At 34.5% G+C, this 24,340-nt stretch overlaps 1 protein-coding gene across 1 annotated transcript in view; it reads left to right on the top strand.

The window, feature by feature from the left end:
* LOC150099481 (soluble guanylate cyclase 89Db-like) overlaps positions 1–23,186 on the top strand; it is a 28,383-nt gene extending 5,197 nt beyond the window's left edge. The window contains exons 2-9 of the mRNA XM_090403941.1: positions 1,059–1,228; positions 3,827–3,956; positions 7,038–7,184; positions 12,142–12,288; positions 12,402–12,558; positions 13,694–13,803; positions 16,559–16,648; positions 22,983–23,186. Of these exons, the coding sequence (XP_090260067.1) occupies positions 1,059–1,228; positions 3,827–3,956; positions 7,038–7,184; positions 12,142–12,288; positions 12,402–12,558; positions 13,694–13,803; positions 16,559–16,648; positions 22,983–23,042 (1,011 nt within the window). The 3' untranslated portion in view covers positions 23,043–23,186. The remainder of the gene's footprint in view (positions 1–1,058; positions 1,229–3,826; positions 3,957–7,037; positions 7,185–12,141; positions 12,289–12,401; positions 12,559–13,693; positions 13,804–16,558; positions 16,649–22,982) is intronic.
* Positions 23,187–24,340: the final 1,154 nt, after the last annotated feature.

The raw sequence follows: 24,340 nt of genomic DNA, 5'->3' as shown, positions 1-24,340 counted from the left end.
ATTCCAAAAATACACACCGTAATTGCCAAAAGTATCGAACACCTAAGTAGATGCTCACATGGTAAAGGCTTCACAAATGAATGGCGCTTTAGAAAAATGCGTATGTGAAGAAGACTTCAGTAAGCACCCAGTTTAGCTTGAAGGCACGAACGTTATAAGTGAGACTGTGGTTCGTGGTATGAAACTTGTCCATTGGATTTTATCTATATCACTGCGAACTAAGAAGCGCACTCCCACATTGTAGATATGGTTGCACTTAAAGAATTATGTGAAGGGTCATATTTATTTCAGCAAAACAAGTCTTCTGTCATACAACAAAAATCTCTGTAGGTCTTCAGTTTGAGAGAGTTTCTATTGAAACTCTCTCAAACTGAATGAACAAAGTACGATGCGACGTGAGTTCTTTTGCTTGAAAAGACCTGCGATGGAATCCTGTGCTGGATGTTAGAAACCTTTATAAGATCTTTTCAACTAAAAACGAGTTCAGGTCGAATTTTTCGGGATCTTTCTTCCACAGAAACAGTCCAGTCTGTTGCAAAATGCAGGCTTTCATAGGCACAACGAATTATGTGGTTAGAATTAATTATCATCCTGTAAAAGGGTTAGCCGCTCTACCATAGCATTAACTGCGTTTGCGTCAAGCCAATTGATTCAGCCGTATCAAGTAATTTAACGTACTCTTTAAGAGGCGGATGAAACATTAAAATTTTAACAGCAGGGTGCGTAACTCAAAGTGTAGTATTACCTCTAAATAAAAAAGAAATCTCAGTTTACGGGATAAATTGTTTTACATTATAGCCGGAACGTATAAAGCACCTTCCGGACCAATGAGTTCATTCACCCAGTTGGTTCTCGTTACAATTCTTGTATGTCGTTCAGTTTGTTCAACATGACTACGAATATTTCGAGCTGTGATCACACACTGATTGCTAACTGCGATTCTTTTACTGTTTTAGTCTTACTATACGGTATTGTTTAGAGATATTAGCTTTTAGGTTCTTATCCATTTATCTGATTACTTCAATAGACGAATTTTCTTGATTTAACTTTCCTCTTAGGTGATCATTCTTCAAACTGTAATTGTGGAAATCGAATGTCTCAACTCTCAATACCTTGAGTATCGACCCGACGACCGTCGAAACAGTGCGTCAGCCAGAAACCTTCTGCTGAAAGGAGAAATGAGGTACATCGAGGAATGGGACGCCATCATCTATCTCTGCGTGCCTCTGTAAGTTCTGGATTATTTGAAAAGTGTGTGCAAGTAGAAAGTATAAAATCGTGAAGTTTGGGAACTAGAAATACGGACCACCACAGTTAATCAGCTCTCTCTCTCTCTCTCTCTCTCTCTCTCTCTCTCTCTCTCTCTTTCTCTCTCTCTCTCTCTCTCTCTCTCTCTCTCTCTCTCTCTCTCTCTCTCTCCCTTTGGTTTGTAGAGTATCGCTCTACAAACCAAAATAGCTCTGTATTTTTATAAGATACTATAGTGGGACGAGCCACCGTAGCTACGTTGGATCAACAGTACCTACTGGTGGGTGGGAAAAACCTGGGTTCGAATGCTGTCTAGGACACGAAGGAACTTTATCAGGGATTTTCATGTGGAGACGAGTTATAAAATCTTTTTATAATTAAGAATTATAATGATTAGTTATAAATTTTAATATACTCTTTATACATTTTAATAGAATACTGGCATCGTGTTACTTCTTATAATTTGCATCACATTGTGCAATACCTTACTATAACATGAGCGCGTAAATTAATTCTGCTTTTGTGGGTCAACGGGGGGGGGATTATTAAGATACGATTATACAAATTAAAGCTTTTATCTACTGAACGAATGAGGGGGTTTGCCAGCTACATAATTGAAAAAAAATCCCTGAGATTTTTCTGAACGTAAACAAACACCGGAGAATGCAACCCTAAAGGCCACAATACGCTTCTTGAAAGCCACACCTCTCCAATAAGAGAGAATCTTCCTCCATTTCGGTAGAAGTGTTTATTCCACATAAAGCAGACAGTTCATGCTGGGTGTGGACTGCACAGATGTGCTTGATGCCATTTCTGAAGCGTAGTACAGCATATTTTATCTTCTTCAACACACACACACACACACACACACACACACACACACACACACACACACACACACACACACACACACACACACACACACACACACACACACACACACACACACACACACACACACACACACGCATAATGTCAGTTCATTAAGCTGAGCATTATATATATATATACTCAAAAAAATTTTTTTTTTAATAATATTTTGTATATTTGACTGTCTTATGTAATTGTCCATAGAATCGTAACAGAAGACCTTAGCAGGTTCTAAGACCGTTAAGATAGATTCTATTCTTAAATTCGTTTTCTGGACTTTCAGAATCTCATTGAGCTTCCGATTTCCTCCTCCCTCACTGTAAATTAAGTTAAAAATCCTTAATTCTTATAAATTAATTAATTTCCTAAAAATTTATAGGAAAAACATTTCTAGTTTTGTAACTTGAACAATTAATTATAATTCTATATCCACGCTAACATATTTTGAAACCATAAGCTTTGGCACAGGCAAGTAGATGCTTCCTCCCGGACACTAAACTTTCTAAACATTAATTTCTAAAATGATGGGAGATGAACAGGAGATGGCGACAGCGAGCTCCCTCTCCTCACCTCGCTCTAAAAACTTCTTTATAAATGGCCTGAACCAATGGCGATGACTAGAAAGGCAAGAAACTAAGATAACTGGTATATAACTAAGATTTTATATTATTCATGAAGCTATCGATAAACCTAAATGGCATTAAATTAGAATATTCTTAAATTTTACTTAGAAAAATAGAGTAACTTTGTTTCATTAGGCGATGGTTCATCAATTTCATTTGGTAATTTCGTTTTGTGAACCTTACAATAAAAGAAGGAAAAAAAATGGATAAACTAAAAATAATTTATAACTCTCACTACGCATATCTTTTATGTTTTGTAGATTAACATGATGAACAGTTTCAAACTTTCTTTTTTAATATATTTGAAATAAATTCGTGCAATCAAAAAATACAGCACTGTAAAGAAAAATAGTAAATATTGTAAATTAATTAATAATTAACTAATAAATTAAAAATATGATATAATTATTTATAATGTACGTTTATTATTATTATTATTAATATTATTATTTTGGAGAGCACCTAAAATCAAATAAACTAATAGAGAATAGATCATATTATCATAAATAACATCACGTCATATAATATTGGAAATATTAAAAATAAAATATTTAATTAATATTATATTAAATATATTGACCTATCATATTATGGTTTTAATAATATTGCATTATAATAATGATTATTTTAATAATATTGCAGGATTGTGCAAATTTCTTTGTGTGTGTGTGTGAGAGGGAGTTGGACGTGCGTGCTTCTGTAAAGAACTTGTCATGAGTTTTCTTGGGTGGAGTACGCACATGGCAACAACGTGGGAGGATACGACCTACCACACATCTGCTGTAATGCGTCCGTCTGCTCAAAGAGATATTTGTGTTCGTGTGATGTGCTGACCGTGTCGTTTTCTCCGTCGGGAATGATCGGATGAGAAAACTGCAGATATACGAAAGCCCCTCTGGTGATAATGGTGGGCGAGGTTTATTTGGACATTTCCTACATACCCCCACCCCCACCCCCCCCTCGCTGGGAAAGACAGCAACACACCAAAGGAACGAACACAAGCTGCACTGAAAACATCAAAACGCATTCATTTTTATTTTCTTTTTATTAATTCATATTTATTTATTTATTCGTTCATTCCATAGACTGAGCAATCTTCAAGAGATGCAGGAAGTCGGGCTTTACCTTACAGATCTCTGTTTACACGACAGCAGTCGAGAAATTGTTTTGGCCGGGTGGCAACACGGAGCTCGTCTAGAAGTATCTTACGAAAAGGTGAGATCTTAAATTAATTCTTCATAATAAATTTTAAAAAAATCTGGGCAATCATTACAGATAAATTCAACCGTATTTTTGTATAGCGATGTCATTCAGTTGCACCTACAAATATATTTGGCTGTATATTCAGTTAATTTATTTTTCTAACAATGGTTTCTATCGTTCTATCTGCCTAATGCCCAAACCAGTCAGAACGGGGTTATTGCAATCAATTTGAATCCTTTTTCGAAACACGTTTATCTTAGGAATGAAATTATATCTACAAGGGGACTTTTCAATTATTCGTTGAACGAGAAGGGAAATCCCGACACATGTGTCCAAGAGTGAAATAAAGATGAAACTATCTTCTGTGATTAACCAACGATGTCTCCGCATCACGCCCTTAAGAGGAATTGTATCTGTTGCCTTCGAAGAAATGTTTCATTTATCGTTCTTATAAATTCTAAGGCAGCTTTAGTTCGTTTTTTTTTTTTCTTTCCCTCAACCGGATGTGGTCAGCTGACCGTGTTCGGAAGATCTTGAAGTAAAGCAATCTGGATATTCTTAGAAATGTCCGTAACCAGATGTGAATACTCATCTTACTGATTAAAGTATTGGATTAACTACAGCCCACTTACAAAATGGATTTATATGAATAAATGCGAGTACAGTGATATTCCAATGATATTTAATTCTTTTATACGCAGAAAAAAATAGTTTCACTAGCGCGTAGTCTTAAATGCAACCAAATTCAAATACAGTAACGTGAGCCATATCATTTTTGAATAACTTGTTTATATATATATATATATAGAAAAATAAATATCTCATTCTCTCATTCTTTTATGTTACCGAGGCTATTGTATCGCGGTGCTTGTACTTTTCAACAGGCTAATAAATCAGAAATAGCGATAACATATTAGATAATAATGTTATAACTTTAAGCATCTCTCTCTCTCTCTCTCTCTCTGTGTGTGTGTCGTCTTACGTCCTGATAATATGGTCAAGGCTAGAGTCAAGAAAAATTTGCTTCAACCTGCTTTTCTCTTCACTCGCTCTGATTATCTGTGATGAAGAAATAGGTCTCTTTACCGGGTAAGTCATTGCTCTCAATTGTGTCGTAAGAGATACAGCGCTGAGCAACAGGAAATTTGTTTTTTTGCCTTTTTATTGGAAACAGATTGGATAAATCCCAGCTATAGTTAGTGGAAGGATAGGACCAAGTGTCGTGCCAAAGATAACAAATTCAAGGGTGACTTATCAAAAAAAAAAAATTAGGATGTACGAAATATTTTAGAAAGTTACACAAAAGCGAGAGGAAAGTCGAAAGTTTATTTTATTTAGACCAGAAGATCTAAAGATGATTGAATTCATTTTTTTCTCTCATTTTTCTTGAAAATAAATGACGCATATAATAATGAGCTTATCCAAGGATAATACTGTCATCTCACAACTGTTTTGGGAACTGGTTGATTGATAATTTTATATGGATTTTAATTTGCGGGGAAGAGAATGCTTTATTTTTCTGGGTGGTTAGTGCTAAATTGAAATTAAATTTCCTAATCCATCATGATCTTCCAACAGAGGCTGCTGGAGTTAGTTATTATACAGCTGGTTGGCACGAACTGTGTCTAAACTGCCCTACGTTCACGTGACCCGATTAATAGGTTGAAATGGTAAAAACTCAGGATTAAACGTTGTTTGGTCTTCAGTTTTTATCATTTCAACTTTGTTAAGATGTCAGATTGATCACAGCGGTTGTAAAACTATAAACTACAGCAAAAACTATAAAATCAGAAAGTGGAACCTTTACATCTGATTACAGTTCCTCTCATGTAATCATGTAATCCCGAATTGGGATTACATAATCTCATACGTTCATTAAAGTCTTTAAAACCGCCTGACTGAACCAATATTTACTTATTTTTTATCAAAATCAGTTAACGCCTTTTTATTCCCTTATGGGGAGTAGGCGAGACCTTTTATACCCTATCTAGCTTTTGGAGACTGAGTGGGCAGTTCAATCTCCACCGGTAGCCAATCAGAGATAGCTGGACCATGTCTATCACTAATTAAATATGGTACCGATGAAGAGACGGACAAACAAGTGCTGCCATCTCTTGGTACCTAACCCTAACAAAGATATGTTTCTGTCTGAAATACTGTAGGTTCTACGGTCGATTTTCTTGAGTTTATGGGATGAAAAACCCGAGTTTCCAGAAGGAAAAACCCGCTTGCCCGTATCAGAGATCGACTAACTCCGGAATCGGTCGAAGAAAGGCTTAGAAAAAGTTCCTCCAGTCGGCGACTAGACTTGAACTTAGGTCTGACTTCGAGCGACCAAGCGCAGAAGACTCAAGCGCTACTTCCACTGAGCTACACAGGTCTCTTTCACTTATTATTATTTTGATAATAAATAATGAATGATAAAAATAAATCTGCAATCCATTGCTAAATTAGCATTGGATTGCAGATTTATTTTTTTTTACGATACCAATTTTATAATAAAATATTTGCATTTCTTAACTCGAATTGGCTGCTATTAGAATGTGCTCATTTTTGGATCGTGGATATTAAAATATTTAATGTCACATATAAAAGAATGTTAACGTATGCATATTGAATATCTTTGAAAATAATTTACTTCGGATATTTACAGGAAACAGTTATAATCACAAATAATCGTCGCAGAGTAGATAGGAAAAGGGCGCTGTATTTCAGAACGTGCTTTGAGTTTGAAGCATGCACGAACAAGCAGGCTACATACGTCGAAACTACTAGGAGGATATAATTAGCTCAAAGCTACATTTTTTTTTTTACCATACATTAAATCTTTGTTTAGTATCATCGCGTTGTCTGTCATGATACTTAATGTTTGCTTGATTTAAATGATAAAATAAATGAAATGGAATAATAAATAGAAAGTAATGTTATTTATTATTCGTTTCATTTATTTTACCATTCATTTAATTATAATTTCTGTGGACTGTTAGAATTTCTCAGAACAAGTGGCGCCATCTAGAATCAAGTTAATTTTATATGTCATTTTCCAATATTATATTTTTGTTACAAAAAAATTATGTTTTTTTTTTCCCCCAGCAAGAACAAAGAAGTAAAAGACTCGAACAAAATCTAAAGATGTTAGACGAATGGAAAAAGAAAGGTGACGACATGCTATATTCTATGATCCCAAAGGAAGTAGCAGAGAGGTTAAGGAATGGCGAGGATCCCATTAACACTTGCGAGGTAGGATCGGAAGAAATCTTGCCTCATATATTTTCTCTTCAACAATAATGTCAGACGAAAAACACTATTATTCAAAATATAAATCCGTGCGACGCAGGTTTGTTTATTTCATTCCGTTTGTTTATTTAAAAAATGCAACCCATGTCTATATAGGCGTGGCATTGGAAAATAAAAACTTGAAACAATACACTTGAGAATACTATTTTTATTCTGGAATGTTAACGACTGATAGTGGATTACAATTTTTAACGATAGGTGGCAGCACTTCTTCCATTGTGCGATATTGCCAATTAGCTTAGCGTGGGGCTTTTATCTGTCCACAAGTATTGTCTTAAAAGCATTCGTTTAGGCTTATTACCTACTGAAGTTGATATATATGACCCGCTGGAGTACTTGACATCACAACACCCAACGTGTAGTCCTTTCTTATAACTCTTCTATAATTATAGTAAATCACCACAGTGAAGATTTATAGAAATAGCCTTGTTTTCTTTTAGGACAAAATCTCAAAATAGGCATGGATAAATAAGTTCAGGGATCAATGCACTTACCTTGCATTCTTCAGATTTCTGTAGGATCCGGCTATTTAGATGGAGGCGTGGCTTGGCTGAAGGAGCATTTCATTAAGCTAATCTACAAATTGGATAATCTCTCTCTCTCTCTCTCTCTCTCTCTCTCTCTCTCTCTCTCTCTCTCTCTCTCTCTCTCACACACACACACACACACACACACACACACACACACACACACACACACACACACACACACACACACACACACACACACACACACACACAGTAGGGGCCACCTATCTTCAATACGTTACTAAGGGCTTAAGCTCTGCCCACTCCCTTCTTCCTGTTACTTAGACTGCAAGTGATAGGAAGAATGGAGTTGTTCTGAGTAGCTGTTTAAAATCAGTAAGTGGGAGAATGATGAAGATCACGTGTTATAGGTGTATTGTTTTTGTTAGGCGAGAGTAGAGATTATTATTATATGGTCGCTTATTGTGGATTTTTAATTTTTTTTTTCCAACATTGAATTAGTTGGTCTTGGCTTTGAATTTTGAGGTTGATTATTCTCAGCATGCTTCGTTTTTCTCCCAGAATCACCATGAATCCAATCTAAAACGCATTTTCTATGACTTTTATGTATTGAATTGAATAAGGCAAGAAACTATGCCATTTCCATTGCAGATGAACTTATTCCCCATGATGGAAAGCTGAAATTAAAAATTAAACGAATAAATAAATTAAAAAAAAATCAACTAACCCCTTCCTTTTTTATTATAATATAGGGAGTAGGTGTGGCCGTTTTAGCCTGATGTAACTTTTCGAGACTGAGAGGGCAGCTCAATCTCCACTGGTAGCCAATCAGAGATAGCTGGTCCAAGTGATCACTACGAAAGCTATCACTGCAGTAAATCCCCCTTATCTGCGGGGGGGGATACATACCTATGATAAAGTTTAATTTATAAATTAGGCACAGTAAGAGATTAACAACAATAACTAATAATAAAATAGAACAATTCAAACAACAACTGTAATAAAAGTTATCTCCAAGTGTGAATGAAATTTTAGCAACCTCAGCATATGTTTTTTCTTATTTATTTATTATTTTATGAAGTCAAAAACTTGCATGTTTCACTTAAAAAGAAGCACTTTCAGTGATGCACCCAGGGAGGGGAAAAGGGGTCCTTTCCCCCAAAAGAAAAAGGAAAAAAAACTAGAAAAATTTTCAAAAATCTTTTCCTAATTAAAATTATTTTTTTATTTGTATTGTGTCGTGTCTTCTATTTCTATACTACTTATGAATTAGCGGTCACATAAGGTAGGATCCCTGAGAACCCTATAGTTCTCGGGGATCACGGCCACTGTTGAATGCGAGGCGAACGAAGTATTGCTCCGTCGGACCGAGCGCTACTTCGTTTGCCCAAGCCTGGTCAAAGGAGATCATGGGTATCATGTATTGGCAATCACTGCAGATGCTCAGTCATAGGTCGAATGTAATGCGTGGTGTGTATTCTCAAATCGTATTCTTAACTCGTCCCCCCCCCCTCCCCAAGATTAAATCTTGAGTGGTCGCCACCCCCACCCCCCTAAGATTAAATCCTGAGTGCGTCATAGAGCACTTTACGGCTTCTCTTTGGCATATCCGAATTGCCAACATCGCTACTCTTGCGCTTTGGGGCCATTATTAAGTAAAACAAGGATTACTTGAACACAAGTCGATCTGATAACCGAGAACTTACTCAGAACGGCGCGCAATTTAAAACTTATGGATTGTCTATTACTAAAAGAAAGAGCCATACGGCTTCATTTTGGCGATGTCATATTAAATAAGAAAGGTGGATATTAGATCCAACATTCATTTCAATGTTGAATGTTTGTAGAAACTATGAAAGTTTGGTAAGTTGACCTGAGAGCTTACAAGAATACAATCCTCGGCATCCCCGAGTTGCCTTAACTACTAAGTCAAATAGGTAATGCAAGCCATGGCAACTCGGAGAAGCCGAGGATCGTATTCTCGTAAGCTCTCAGGTCAACTTACCAATCTTTCATAGTTTCTACAAACATTCGGCTTTGAAATGAATGTTGGATCTGAGATCCACTTTGCCGATTTAATTATACATTTTTTATTTCTGGAATTTTCCATTTAATGTTTCGGACCAGGGTTGAGAGCGAATAGCGAACCCATGGATAAGGGGGGACTACGGTAATTTAATCGGCACGCAGTGAAGAGACGGCTGACAAGTGCCGCCATCTCGTGGTCTCTAAACCTAACACAATATCTGAAAATAGTGGATCCCGCGGTTGATTATCTTGAATTTATGGCATACGAAAAATATTCGAGTTTCCGGGAGAAAGAACGTCCGGGAGAAGGAACCGGTCGAAAAAAAAAGCTTAGAAAATGTTCCTCTAATCGGCGACTAGATTTGAACCCAAGTCTTCCTTCTTGCGGTCAAGCGCTGTGGAGTGCAAACGCCACTTCCACTGACTATATTTTATTAAACCAATAATAAATAAATACATCTTAAATAGACACATCATATATTTCCATATGCTTTAACCTCCTTAAGGGTATTACTATTTGTTACAAGTAATTGATTTTGTGAATTTACTTCTCTTATTCATTAAGTGAATAGTTACATGACATTAATTACGTTATTAGTTACATTCAGGTTTTAACTCTTAATACTTTTGTTTTAAATTAATTGTTAGCTATTTTACCACACAGGCTACACAGGCTCCTGAAATAATAATAATAATAATAATAATAATAATAATAATAATAATAATAATAATAATAATAAATATTAAGATATGCAACAACAATTGCACGATTTGAACCTGATAACGTACTTGCAATTAATAATAAAATTCATCGTAATTAAATGTTTCATAAATAAAGATTTCAACCAATTTTAATTAAAAAAATCACACATTATTGAAAAATTATCTCCTTTTATATGGAAATAGAATTAATACAGTTTTGTTTGTATATGAATTAAAACATTAATTTTAATTATAAAATAATTAATAAAGAGAAGGAGACGTGAAAATTAAAACAACGAAGAAAATTTAGACAGCTCTCCTGGCATAAAGTTAATTTGATTTATATTCGAATTTACTAACTAACTTAATAAGATTTGTTTCATTATAATAAGAATATTAATTTTTTTAGTTGTAAAAATAGCTCTAAGATCATAATTTTCCTTTACCGCATCCTATATAATCATCAAACTGTACCTTGAGATGTTTAAGGGATTGGTTGTGCCTCCCTGGTAACGAAATGATACATTCGCTGACTTTAAAGGTCAGGTTAGTTTGTAGGTCCTACCCAATTTTCTCTTTGGTTGTTGAAGGATACGCTGAAGTAAGTCTCACTTATGCAAAGGCTATAAAGGCGAGATGTATCTATGATCAGTTGGCTTGTTTTTGCGGAGATCAATTTTACTGATGAAAATACTTTCCATCAGCGTATGAGCCCTCTTTAACTCCCCTTCTGATAAAAATTAAAGTATTTTATCTAAAGTATTAAAATTTAGGTCTTTCTAGTCAATTGAGTACTTGTGTTCTCTCTTCCGAATGCACTATGGATAATTTTTTTAAAAGTATTTATCCTATCGTCATGGTTGGCGTGTGTTTCGCGTGCTTAGCCCATCCGCGATAATAATGTATTATAGGTTTAAAACAAAAATTAATTTTCGTTTTAAACATTGATTTTTTTAAAGTTTTTAAAATTATTTTCTATTTCTGATTCTAAATATTAAAAAAATCTTCTACATAAGTAAACACAAGCGAATGATGAACCATCAGACGGGATTATGCAACCGACTCTGTTGATTTAGCACTTTTCACACCCTCAGTATTAATGTTGTTACACAACTTTATATCACCATGACAGCTAATATATGTTTTCCTGCTTTCTCCAATTACAGCACGCATATTTCAATCTCTTTTACATGCTTTTTTTTTTTCCAATCGCGAGGCCTCAGAAAACAGTGAAGTCGTTGTCCACCTATCTTTCTTTCCATAAGTCTCTTCCTTCATATCTCATTACACCTCTGGGCTTCTTCAACAGTCACAGGAATTGCTGAACTCTCTATTCCCGGTAGAAGATGTTTGTTTAGTCGGCAAATAACGAACAAAGACTCAAGAAGGGAATTAGTCATATCGGGTTTTGTTCGGTAAAAATTTCAATGGATTTCCGGTCTAGCTAATGAAATTTTAAATAGAGGGAAAAAAAAAAAAAATCCGCACTAGAATTTCCTATTTTATATTCTCGTTGTATTATATATTTCGAATATAGGCTGTTAAACATTGTTCACCAATGTCGGTTGAAGGTCATCTGATGACCTTCAATTGACATTGAAGTCATTAATTTTATCATGCTAATTTTTTTTTTTTTACTGTTTTTCGGGTTTTTAAATGTTTTTTTCTTTCTCGATTTCAAGTCTTTCGATGATGTGACAGTTCTTTTCGCTGAGATTGTGGACTTTTCTGACCTTTGCGCAAAGTTGACGGCGATGGAAGCCGTTTCTTGCATCAATGACGTGTACACTTTGTTTGATAAGATTATCGATCCGTATCATGTGTTCAAGGTAAGTTAAACCCTATGTGTTTGTTCTCCATCATTAATCCACAACAATAAACTGTATGTTATTTCAGATACGTGCATCTGATCGGTCTCATTAATGTGTTTCTGGACTTCTAGGTTGAGACTGTCGGCCAAGTGTATATGTTGGTCAGTGGGGCTCCTGAAAGACGTCCGGATCATGCAGAGAATGTAGCTGGGGCTGCTCTTGATATGCTTGACTGTGTGGACCGGCTGAAGTGTAGCTATGGGAGAGAAAAGGTTATGATACGAATAGGTCAGTGTTTATACAACAATTCACTAATACTCATTATTATATTTTTCTGCGCATATCGCGCTAAAATGACTTTTCAATGTGAATTGAAAAGTCATTATAGCGCGATCGAATTGAAATTTCTTCACTTTTTTCTTTGATAGCGCAACTTATTTTATTTTATTTTTTGAAAAAAATAATTTTTTTAAATTATATCTAAATATAAATTATATTTAAAAATATAAAACAAAAATATAAAGTATATTTTTAATTATATTGAAGGTGTCAAGTGATAATAATCTTTCAGCCCGCAATGGAAATTGACATTGATTACTTAGCGCGCGCAGAAGCCGCTGTTGCTCTGGTAACATGAACGTAAGTTACCAAGACAACCAACGTTTCTTTAAAACGGAAGTGTTACTTATTTTATTTTATTTTTACCAGAATTTGTTATTATGAAATAAATTCTGTGAAAATATATCAGGAACTTTTTTCTGACATTTCAAAACATAAAATAGGAGATAAATATTCTTGAAAAAGTTTTTTTTGTTGATTTAGAAGCTCTTCATTAGCAAGCACATAATTATAAAAATCTTTACATGTAAGACTACAGTTTATTTATTTTTAATCGCATTTGTGTTTTATGTCCAGCATATTAGTTAATTCGAATTCTGAGACACAAAGAAAATGATCGTTTTATAAGTTTTCTTTTTAAAAGCAAATATCCGGCTTATATTCTTTTTTTTTATATTAGAAATCAATAGACTGACACCATACATTTCGTCTGCTTAAGAAAATTATTATTTCCTCACAAGATAATATTTAATATTCAATTTAAATTGACATTTTCTGTTTTATTAATAGTTGCGCGTTCGCGTGCGGTTATTGCGAAATTATAGTCTTGATTTTAACTGACGTCACAGAAGCGCATTCTTTCTATGTGATAATAGACCAATGTATACATTTTATTTTTTATTAAATACAGAGCATAATTGAATTTTGTGTCACTATTACAACTGTTTTTTCCTATACATATTTTAAGAAATGGAAAAAGACAAAATCAGATTTATTCATTTGAAACTTATTTATTGAAATAACATGTTACTTACGTTATTCTTTTTATTTATTTTATTTATTTATTTATTATTTTTTTTTTCAGGCATACATACAGGACCCGTGGCAGCAGGAGTAGTGGGTCTGAAGATGCCAAGGTATTGCTTATTTGGCGATACTGTTAACACAGCAGCCAGAATGCAGTCTCACGGAGAGGTGAGCTGTTCATGTAGATTCTTTATTAACATAAATAAGTAAATAAATAAATAACACTTAGCGATTATTCGATAGCTCGGTTCGCTGCAGTTTATAATAGAGGTTTCACATTTTGCCTACCTTGACCTCAATGAAAATTCTATTCTTATAAGAGTTCTGTTCCTTATTAGTACTTATTTTTAGCGTTGTTTACAAAGTGTAGAATGTTATATGCAGATATCTTATCCATCTGTCACCAGTGATCCGAGTTTAATTCTTATATACAGGGGCGGACTTAGGCATGAGCTTTATGGGCTTCAGCCGGGCCCCGTTCAATCAAAGGGCCCCTTCGCGGTCAAAAAAATAAAAATAAAAACAATTTAAATTACAAATTTAAGAAAAAATAAATGATACAAAATTTTTTCGTACCTAGGTAACGTTAAAATCTTTAATTTGCAACATTATTGGATTTGAATTAAATATCAAATATCATGTTTTAAATGACAGTAAATAGTAAATACGACTGTCTTCTATCGCCTCTGTCGGTAGTCGGTAAAATCAAAATATACTTTGTCATTTGTCAATTATGCAAATAATATAGCAACGTCGGAATGGGAGTGCAAGTCTAGCTCATCCAATTAAATAGTTACGGCGATATCATGAACATATTAAAAACGTTTAGTGACAATATAGATGAGAAACTTGATTTTCGAAGAGAGGCACAGAATTATATAATGATTTGGCGAAACTTGAAACTACGATTTTAACTGTTTTTTGGGAAGAAATTTTAGAGAGATTCAATTTAGTTAACAAAAAAGTTCTCACCCCCAGGCTTAGACATATGTGAAGGTGAGAAATTGATGACGTCATTAGAAGTGTTCGTGAGCAACTTACGAGAACAATCAGATGAGAAACTAAACGAATACGAGGAGACAACCAAAAAATTAAGTACTAGTGTGGAAAAAGAATACAGTGATTTAAAAAAGAGACGTATTACTCCAAAATTTTCGGAAAAATCTACAGAGAAAGTTTCGCTAAATGAAGCAGAAAAATTTAAAGGATACGCTATACGTTGCATTAGATAAGTTGATTATGGATTTAAACAGAAGAGGCCATGTCTACAGGGAATTTAGCAAACGATTCAAATTTTTAATGGATTTGCAAGACATTAATATCGAAAATATTGACTTGGAAACTGCACGTGATGTTATTGATTATTATTCGGATGATATAGACGAACATTTAGTCAATGAATGCATTCAGTTAAAATCCTACTTACAGACTAAACCAGACTCATATGACTCATGCGGTGATATATTCAAGCTAATTTATGAAAAGAAACTTGTCGATGTTTTTCCGAATTGCTATACAATCTTAAATTTTTTTTGGCCTTGCCAATCACCAGCTGTGAGACGGAGCGATCCTTCTTCAGGATGTCCTAGATAGAAAACAAATATAGGACAACAATGACGAATGAAAGATTAAATTATTTATGAACTCTTTCCATAAACTGTGATTTAACCAAAGAATTACAGTGTGATGATCAAATAAAAGAATTTGCAGCGCAAAAATGCAAAAGAGTTACTCTTTAAATGTCTCTTTAATGTATTAAAAAAATTACATTATATAACTCCTGGAATATTTTATTTATTTTATTTTTAAGAATGAGTATTGTTTATTATTATTTTTTCTTAGTCTTTATTCTTGACGTGAGAATTTGTTGTTTCGTTTTTTTGTTTGTTACTAAAAGTAATACCTAATATATTTTATTTTTTTTATTTATGTTTGATGTTTGTTATGTATACAAAACCTTTTTTTCATTATAACCGTATAGTGCATCAAATAAAATAAAAAAGTTCTTCAATGTCTGTTGCCTATAATTTTTTCTATTCAAAAAGGATTAAAAAAAACAGTTTTTCGACGAAATGGCAAATGAGTCGCCACAACTAACCCAAACTTGGGTTAATTTTGGTTAATTGGATATGCCCCCAAAGAGTGTTAGTCCAGGGCCCCCAAAGTTAACGGTCCGCCACTGCTTATATACATGTTTTTCATTACTATATTATTTATGAAGATGTAGTGTTTAAAATATAATTAATTTATTATTATTATCTCTTACTAACTTTATGCCAATAAATTACCGAAACTAATCTCCTGTCTAGTCTGCTTTAACAGTAATCGATCAACTTCTGCGAAAATATCTCACGTGACCATATGTTTATAGCTGGCGCCATCTACCGACGAGTGAAACAATGTGCAACAGCCTTGTAGTTTCAAAATAAAAGATACATTTTATCACACTATTTTTTTTTCTTTTCTAAATCGATAATTTGCGATACAGTGTTCTTCCCATAGAGTGCTAGATGAGAGTTAATATCTCAAAATACCAAAGATTGGTGATCAGAACTTTCCCCACCTTTGCAACGAGTTGCTCGTGTTTGTACTACGTTCTAGGACTACTTGCATTCAGCTCACTCTAGTATTCGCCGATACTTTTATAGTTTTTTATACTATATTCGGCATGAAACTCTTTGATTCCATTCTTTGAGTTTCTTATTCGGTTTTAAAACAATGTGGGATCTAATATCCCCTTAATTTAGTTAATATTCCTAATCTCAAGTATTTATTCGCATATGCCTTATTTTGTGCAGAGTTTCAGGATTTTATTGCGTGTCTTAGAAATTTCCTTAGTAATAGCGAAAACAATAAGAAATTCCGAAATATCAGACTACCATCTTAGTATATTGGAGACTAATCTTTTCGTTACTTATTTTAGGCAGGCAAAATCCACATTAGCGAGTCTAGCAACAGACTGCTGTCAGATTCGGACTTCAACACCGATTTTAGAGGAACAATCAATGTGAAGGTATGGTTTTAATTAACATACTGCAATGCAAATAGTTCGTTGTTTGGTAGTTTACTTAAATTATAAGGAACCGTTCAATTGTATCATGATTTCCGATTTGGCATATATTGTTTGAACAATATCAGTTAGAGTTTACAAATGTAGATGGCGCAATAATCGACTAAGGCAATGGAGTCAAATTATATGCAATTTATTATTATTTTAGAAGCGCAATGTAATGTTGGTTGGAAATTTATTTGATAGTGCTCAATCTATGACAGATATATGGTTAATTTAATAATAATATATAATTAAGTTATCAAGTTAATGTTAATAATTTTATATATCTAACCAACTTTCAAATTAAATGAAACAAAATATGTTATTATTCACGCACCTTTTTGTTTTAAACTCAAGTAAAATATCTATTGAGTGTAAGCCTTGGTTGCATACTTAAGACATACTTAAGGCTATTGCTGTTACCTTCCTGCCATGATCAGAGCTTTATATAGCTCAATAACACCTTATCCCTACACTGTCCTCTACAGATAACGGGGAAGATGAAAAGCATTATTGCTTCGCCCCTTTAAGCCAGTCCTTATAAGGAATAAGGATGGTTGCATACTTGCTGATACTTGCTAAATGTTGAAGAGGTGTGATCGACCGTGAGATGCGGTGATGATTGATTAATACCCTTGGAGGGTAATGGATGGCAATGCTGTACCAATGAAGTTTAACTGAGGTTCGGCTGTTGCTGTTACCCCCTTGGGCGATGAGATTCGAGAGTTTTTGAGTTCGCTCTCTTAAGGTTTTTGTCTTAAGGGAGCAATTTGAGTCTCCGGGGAAAGTGTTCTCCGGCACGGCCCGCTGAGGGGCTTTGTCGGTGAATGATTTTCTTCGGAATTTGAGCGGTTCTGCTCGGTGGTGGGGGAGCCCATCACTGACTGGAACCAACGCTGAGATATGGACGGTCTTTCGCCCACTATGGAGTGGCCTAGAGATCGTCCGATTTTTTGAGATTTCACCTTTACTTAAAAAGTCGGTGATTAATACCCTTGGAGGGTAATGGGTGGCAATGATGTAGCCAATGAAGTTCTAACTGAGGCTCGGCTATTGCTGTTACCCTCCTGCCATGATCAGAGCTTTATATAGTTCAATAACACCTTATCCCTACACTATCCTCTACAGATAACGGGGAAGATGAAAAGCATTCTTGCTTCGCACCTTTAAGCCAGTCCTTATAAGGACTATAAGGTTGCATACTTGAATTCTTCAAGTTCATGTGTGTTGTGGTATCTTTTCCTTGTTTTATTTTATATTTATTTTTCTCTCTAATTTTATTCTGGTTCGGCTTAGAGATATTTGTAGTTTTGGTGACTGCTGCTAGTGCTTTGTTGATTTTGGTTTGTGAGATTTTAAATTGCTTTATCAATCTCTTCCTTTAATTTTGGGTACAGAACCAATTTATTCTGGAATACTTTTGATAATCTTTCCCAAACTATGAAGGAATGAGGGGAAGATAGTTGTTCTTGATTGCCTAATTTAAGTAAGATAGGGTTGTTTGTGGGCTCAGGACAGGCCATTCAGGGATTGAACGTTGTATTGGTATTTGACGTTCTATAGCAATATCTAAGCCACCTGATCTGTGATGCGTAAGCTCAGTAGGACCAGCCACTACAGTGTTGTTCAAATCTGAGCAATTATAAAGTATGCGACCGTTTTTATTGGTTGTGTTACTGTTCCAACTGGATGCTTGGAATTCAGACCTCCAGAAATAATGATGGACTCCCTGATGCCTAAATCAGCCAACAGTCAATTTTTGGTTGGTGAGTTGTAATCAGCATAGATTTTGAGCTTACCAGCTGTGTTAGTGTAGACTTCAATGCTTGTAATCTTTAAATGTGTGGTTGGTTATTGAATTGTGTTTAATGTAGTTTTTAATAAAAATGGCGGTGCCACCCCCTCTGTAATCCAGTCTGTAATTTCTGTAGAGCAGGTATCCTCTCAGTTTCGGATTATTCGCAGGCCGTAAGTGAGTTTCATTTATCTGGATTGTATTTTAGTGAAAATAGTTTTGTTTGAGAGGTCGTTGGCATTCCAAGCGGCAATTAGAAAGGAGTTTGACAGAAATTTATTTCTAATCATAAGTGAGTGCTGTTAGGATACAGTGAGTTTCTGGAAGGAATTTTTTTTTTTTTTTTTTGTACCTGTACAAAAAGATTCCTTAGTTAGTGATCGGTTTGATTTACTGAAATCTCGAAGCATGGTAGCGAGAGAAGCAGTCATGTTAGGATGTGTTTGATCCTGGCGCGTTGCTTTCATGGGGCGAACCACTTCGGCGTAGATTTTGTTCGTTTGATGAATATCTGCTTGCTTTTTAAATTTTGTTTGAATTTGAGGAAATTCTTCTTCCTTCAGTTGTGTGCGAGGTTCAGAGAAAGTTTAATTATATTTTACTGTCGGCCCGTTCTTTGGATATTAGCTGCAGCCTTCGTAATTGGCCGGGTGAGGGCCGCTGCAGTTGTGACATTTGGCCGGTGTGGTTTCAGGCTTGGTGCAGGTGTTAATGGGGTGATTTTCACCACATTTTAAGCACCTATAATCAGCTCTGCATAATTGTTGAGCACGGTCATATTTTTGACATCTGTGACACTGCTCTGCTGATGTTCTTTTTCTTAAAGGTTCAGGTGTTATCCTTCGCCACAGATCGATGTTAGATCGTATATCTTCTTAAATGAGTTTTGAATTTCCACCAAGACAAGTGGCATAAGGCTCTTGTCAGTTCTAAACATTCTGCTTACTTTAACCGGAGGAAGAAACCGTGATAGCAGAGATCATTCACTATTTCCTCTGTAATGATATCTTCCGTAACTCCTCTCAGAACTACTTTTAGGTTTTTATCCGAATGTGTGATATTGCATCTTTAGGCCGTCCATTACTTGGTTAAGGGACGATAGTCTCCTACTGAATAGCTCAGTCAGAGAAACTCTCAAAAATCATAGAAGTGGGAAAATAAATTATCATTCTCTTAACCCTGTAGATCATTCCATCTGGAAATTCTTAAAAAATCTCAGAAACAAACACAAATCTCTCTCTCTCCCCTATATAATTAGATCAGGGTTTAGCTTACACTGATGCTGAAAAAGCAGAAGTTATATTATGTAATCTTTAAAAACAGTGCAGTCAAAAAAAGCGTAGCCATACCCTTCACCAGAAGGCTAGCATCTCCCAAAGAGGACATTATTCTATTTGCTACCAAAATCCCATGGCAAATAGAAACCAAATACCTCAGGTTATAGGTACATCTGGGAGAAAGTATCCAAAACTATCGCTCAACTCTATCCCTTGATAGCAAATTAAACTTGATAGCAAATTAAACTTGATTAATTAAATCAAGCAGCAAATTAAACACAAGGAACAAACTATTGCTCTCTCAGATGTCAGAAGTCCTATAATTATCTATGCCTCCCAGCTTGGAGCCACACCTCCAAAGTTAACATTCTAAAATTACAACGAGTGCAAAACAAATGCTTGCGAATGACAGTAGATGCTCCATGGTTCATCAGAAACGAACAGATTCATCGTGATACCACTATTCCATATATCTACTCATTCCTTCGCTCAGTAGCAGTAAAGTTCTTTTCAAAAGCGGCTACGCACCCAAATCACCTGATACAACAAGCTGCAGACTACAGGGAAAAACTCTCTACAAGCACAGAAGACCTAAAGCCATTCTACTTTCCAATAATATTGCTTAAACCCTCAGTCCTCACAGGGCAAGCTAAATGCTCGTAAATTTTTCTTATTAATGTTTTTTTTTCGTGTGTCAGACAGCGGGGAGCACAAAAAGCATTAAGCTTCATCCTTTGCAACAATACCGTTATGCGTTTCGCGAGTTATATGCCTCAGCAAAGGAATTTGCTTAGTGAGCATAGAACCAATCCGGGACGTTATAAGTGTGCCTTTAAGCTTGCTAAATAGTGAACTGTTGCAGATAGGTCACTGCAGCGGCGAACATCCGAATGGCAAACCTTTTCGCTAATGTAACTATGTGAATTCCATCCATGAAACACTGTTAACCTGTAGCACATTTGTGTTAGAACTTTGGATGAATCAAGGGTTAAATAATGAGGATATTCTGCTCTAGAGATTAAACATGGAACTTTTTTTCAAGCCACGGCAAATCTCCTGTAACCTAAGGTGGTAGTTTCATATCAGTCAATGGAAATTACTCCATTAAAAGACATTCATAAAACATCCATGCCTGCTGTGGGATGTGACTTTTTCTCCAGTACAGTAACTCTCAGAAGCCATATCAGCAGAACGAATTCATTCAACCAACATGGAGGGTGGGGCTACTCAACACTTTCTATTAGGCCTATCCATCGATTTGGCGAAACATTCAGGAACGTGACAGCACGCTGTGATGGGGGCCCTTTTTGTTGATAGCAATCATCCTTATCTTCTCGCAGCTAATGGATCATACCATGAATATGTGCCTGCGTTGTGGAGGCCTAGATATAGAAGAATCGATTAACAATTATCCAGAGTTACAGGTATTTCGGAGATCAACTCTGTAGAAGCGTTCTAAGTGACTAAATACAACTTTGGAGTACAATTGAGGTGAAGAAGATGCCATAAAGACCAAAAGACTTTTGGTATTTAAAATTCTTCTGTTGTCTTTCTCCAACAAACAAGTAAAAAGTCTTACACTATGGATTGTTTCTAATACACTAGAAGGTGATTTGTTTTCTTCTACGATATTGGAGTGTAGAGGAAGAATTATGCCAGGAGATGATATTTGTCTTGTTTACGAGTATATTCATACGGTGCCATCTGCATTTGATTTGTGAGAGGTAGAATAATAGATGGACAGAAGTCGCGCCCAGTTTTAAACTAAATTGGCAACAAGTGAAGAACCATGCAGATTACCATAGTTCTCTTTAATCGTAGGCTTCCCCTCTGCACCTCGGAACACAGCGGCTCACATCGACGATTTTTTAATGCAAATATATACGCAATATTTTGTTTTATAAAACTCAATCATCGGAGGAAAAAAATAATAATGGTATAATTTACATATTGAGAATTTAAAGAAGCCTATATTTTTAAAAGGATTTTGATCAAGTCAACTAAAAATATTTCACTAGTCAGCTGATGTTACGAAGCGCGCGCGCGTGTGTGTGATGATACGATGCTTTTAAACTTTGGTAGAAGGAGGTGACTGTGAAAGTATAACTGGTCTAAATGGAATTTGGATCTGTTAATTCTTATTTATTTATTCTTTTAATTCCATAAGTCCACTGTATTATATCACTTCACCTCACTTGTACTCCAGATATTTTATTTCCAGATTTTAGTCGTAATTTTGTAAATGCAAGAGTGTTAATAAAATAATAAAAAAAAAAAGAATGCGGGAGGATTTGTAAAGAAACTGCTAATTTCTTTAAATTTATGAACATATTAACATAATATACATTTTGTATAATTTAAGAAAAAAAAAAAATGTTTTTAAAAGGGTCCAATCCTCTTGTAGTCCCCCCCCCCCCCCAGTGCTTTATTATAGAATGGTCTTCATTGAAACGATTACTTTTTACATACAGCATCGTAATCTGTTTCCATATTGAGATGGAGAACATCTTTTTAAAAACTTTCTTGTTGGAAGGAAAAAGCTGAATACTTCATTCTTGAGACATTTGAGTTTTGCTTTATTTCTCTTCTCTAAACTTTGAGGTCTCTTCCTCTTAAGTGAGACTGTGGACTAAGTCTTGCATTTCCCTTTTTCCTCATTCGAAACGGAAGTGAAAAAAAAAAACATTGATGGCAGAGTAACCGATCTCTTGTGATTTTCATCTCTTAAGAGCATTCTAACATTTTCTAAACTGTCCTGATTTCAGATAAAAAAAAAAGTGCATCAAATAAATTGTTTTCGTAAAACTAAATTTCGAACCGCATTTTTTAAACTTAAAAACATTTATGTGTATGAAAAAGTTTTGGGTGGCAGATAATTTTCGTTGTCTAAAAAGCGACACTTGAAAACGGCCATATCCGGTTGTTAGCTATCTCCTTATCTTACCCATTGTCCGTCCACAGTAATAATGAATTATGTTTCCAGGCTTTCCATATTTAGTAGTATAAAAATTTAAAAAAATAATAAATAAATAAAAAGCATATTTATACAAAATAAGAATCCGAGTTAAAAACAATAATTAAAATATCTCCTCATGTTGCTAACATTTAGGAATGGATGAATTATTTTTTTATTAAAAATTCTTTAAAAATGTAGAATACCGCATATATTATCAGTGATATATTAATGACAGCAATCTGATGATCATCGTTTTCTTTTATTTAGGGTAAAGGAAAACTGGATACCTATTGGCTACTCGGAAGGACAACTTCGTCCAAAAGTTAACAAAAAATGCTTCTTTGGCTATAGGATGCTACTGGGTTTAACTTTCTTTATTATATATGGCAGCAGAAATTTCACAAAGATGTAATATATATTCTTAAAAACTGAGTAAACATATGAGCTTTTTTCCATCCCTGAAGAATCGTATATTGTGGTTGCTTACGAATTTCTTTAAAATGTATTTATTATGAAAATTAAAGAAAATATTGTATAAAATAGCTACAGCACAAAAGACAAACACACTGAAAATACAGTTTAATTCTTTATTCAGATAAGTAAATACTCTTACATAAGCCATATGTACATTATGCCTATTTCACAGGCTGTTATAAAGAGTTTGTATCACGCATGCTCAGCTGCATGATATATTTAAAAAAAAGCACGTGATCTTAACTGCGTATATTTATATGCTATATACAATGCTTCGATGACAAACAGGAAAATTGGACATACAAAAACAAGTTTATTCAGTACAGTAATTGTACTGATGTAAATAATGAAAATTAATTTTCGAACTATAAATGGCGTAACCAGTAATTTTTGGCATTCTCTGTAACGAACTTTTCTCTGTATGTAGGATTTCAAGAGATTAAGAATGAGTTTTTTAACTGTAGAGGTCGCTAAGATCTAGAGATTCCACGTTTTATTTCCCGGCACTACAGTTATTGTAAATGAAAAATAATTGCTTTTCTATCATTACACACACACGTATTTTTCCGTCCTTATTGAAGTTTTGGTTGATATGGTACATAAACTGCTTGTTTCGGAAAATTATTAAACTGCAGATTAGTAATTACATTCATAATTACTTATTAATAATAATATATTTATTATTATATCTTTATTAATTATATAATACCGCAAGAGTATTTTTATGACAATTATTTAATAACAGCTGATTTTTAAAATTAAACTGCAATATTATAAGACAATTCATTTTTAATAACAATTATTTAATTAACTAATATTTTTAAATTAATCAGCAGTTATATATTTTATAGCAATCAATATTTTAAATTATAAATTAAGATTAGAATTTTTATCTAATAACCTCTAATATTTTAATTATTAATCAATATCAGCTTATATAGCCCTTATATAAGGACTGGCTTAAAGGGGCGAAGCAAGATTGTTTTTCATATTCCCCGTTGTCTGTAGAGGACAGTGTAAGGATAAGGTGTTATTGAGCTATAAAGCTCTGATCATGGCAAGAGGGTAACAGTAATAGCCGAGACTCAGAACTTCATTGGCTACAGCAGCATCAATATTATATTAGCTTTCCTTATAAGGACTGGCTTAAA

Source organism: Typopeltis vanoorti, chromosome 14 (assembly GCF_054136105.1).
Source record: "Typopeltis vanoorti isolate ZY-2024b chromosome 14, IOZ_Tvanoo_1.0, whole genome shotgun sequence".
Taxonomy (NCBI): Eukaryota; Metazoa; Arthropoda; class Arachnida; order Uropygi; family Thelyphonidae; genus Typopeltis; species Typopeltis vanoorti.
Note: the sequence above shows the minus strand (reverse complement) of the source record. Positions and strands in the feature narration are given on the sequence as shown.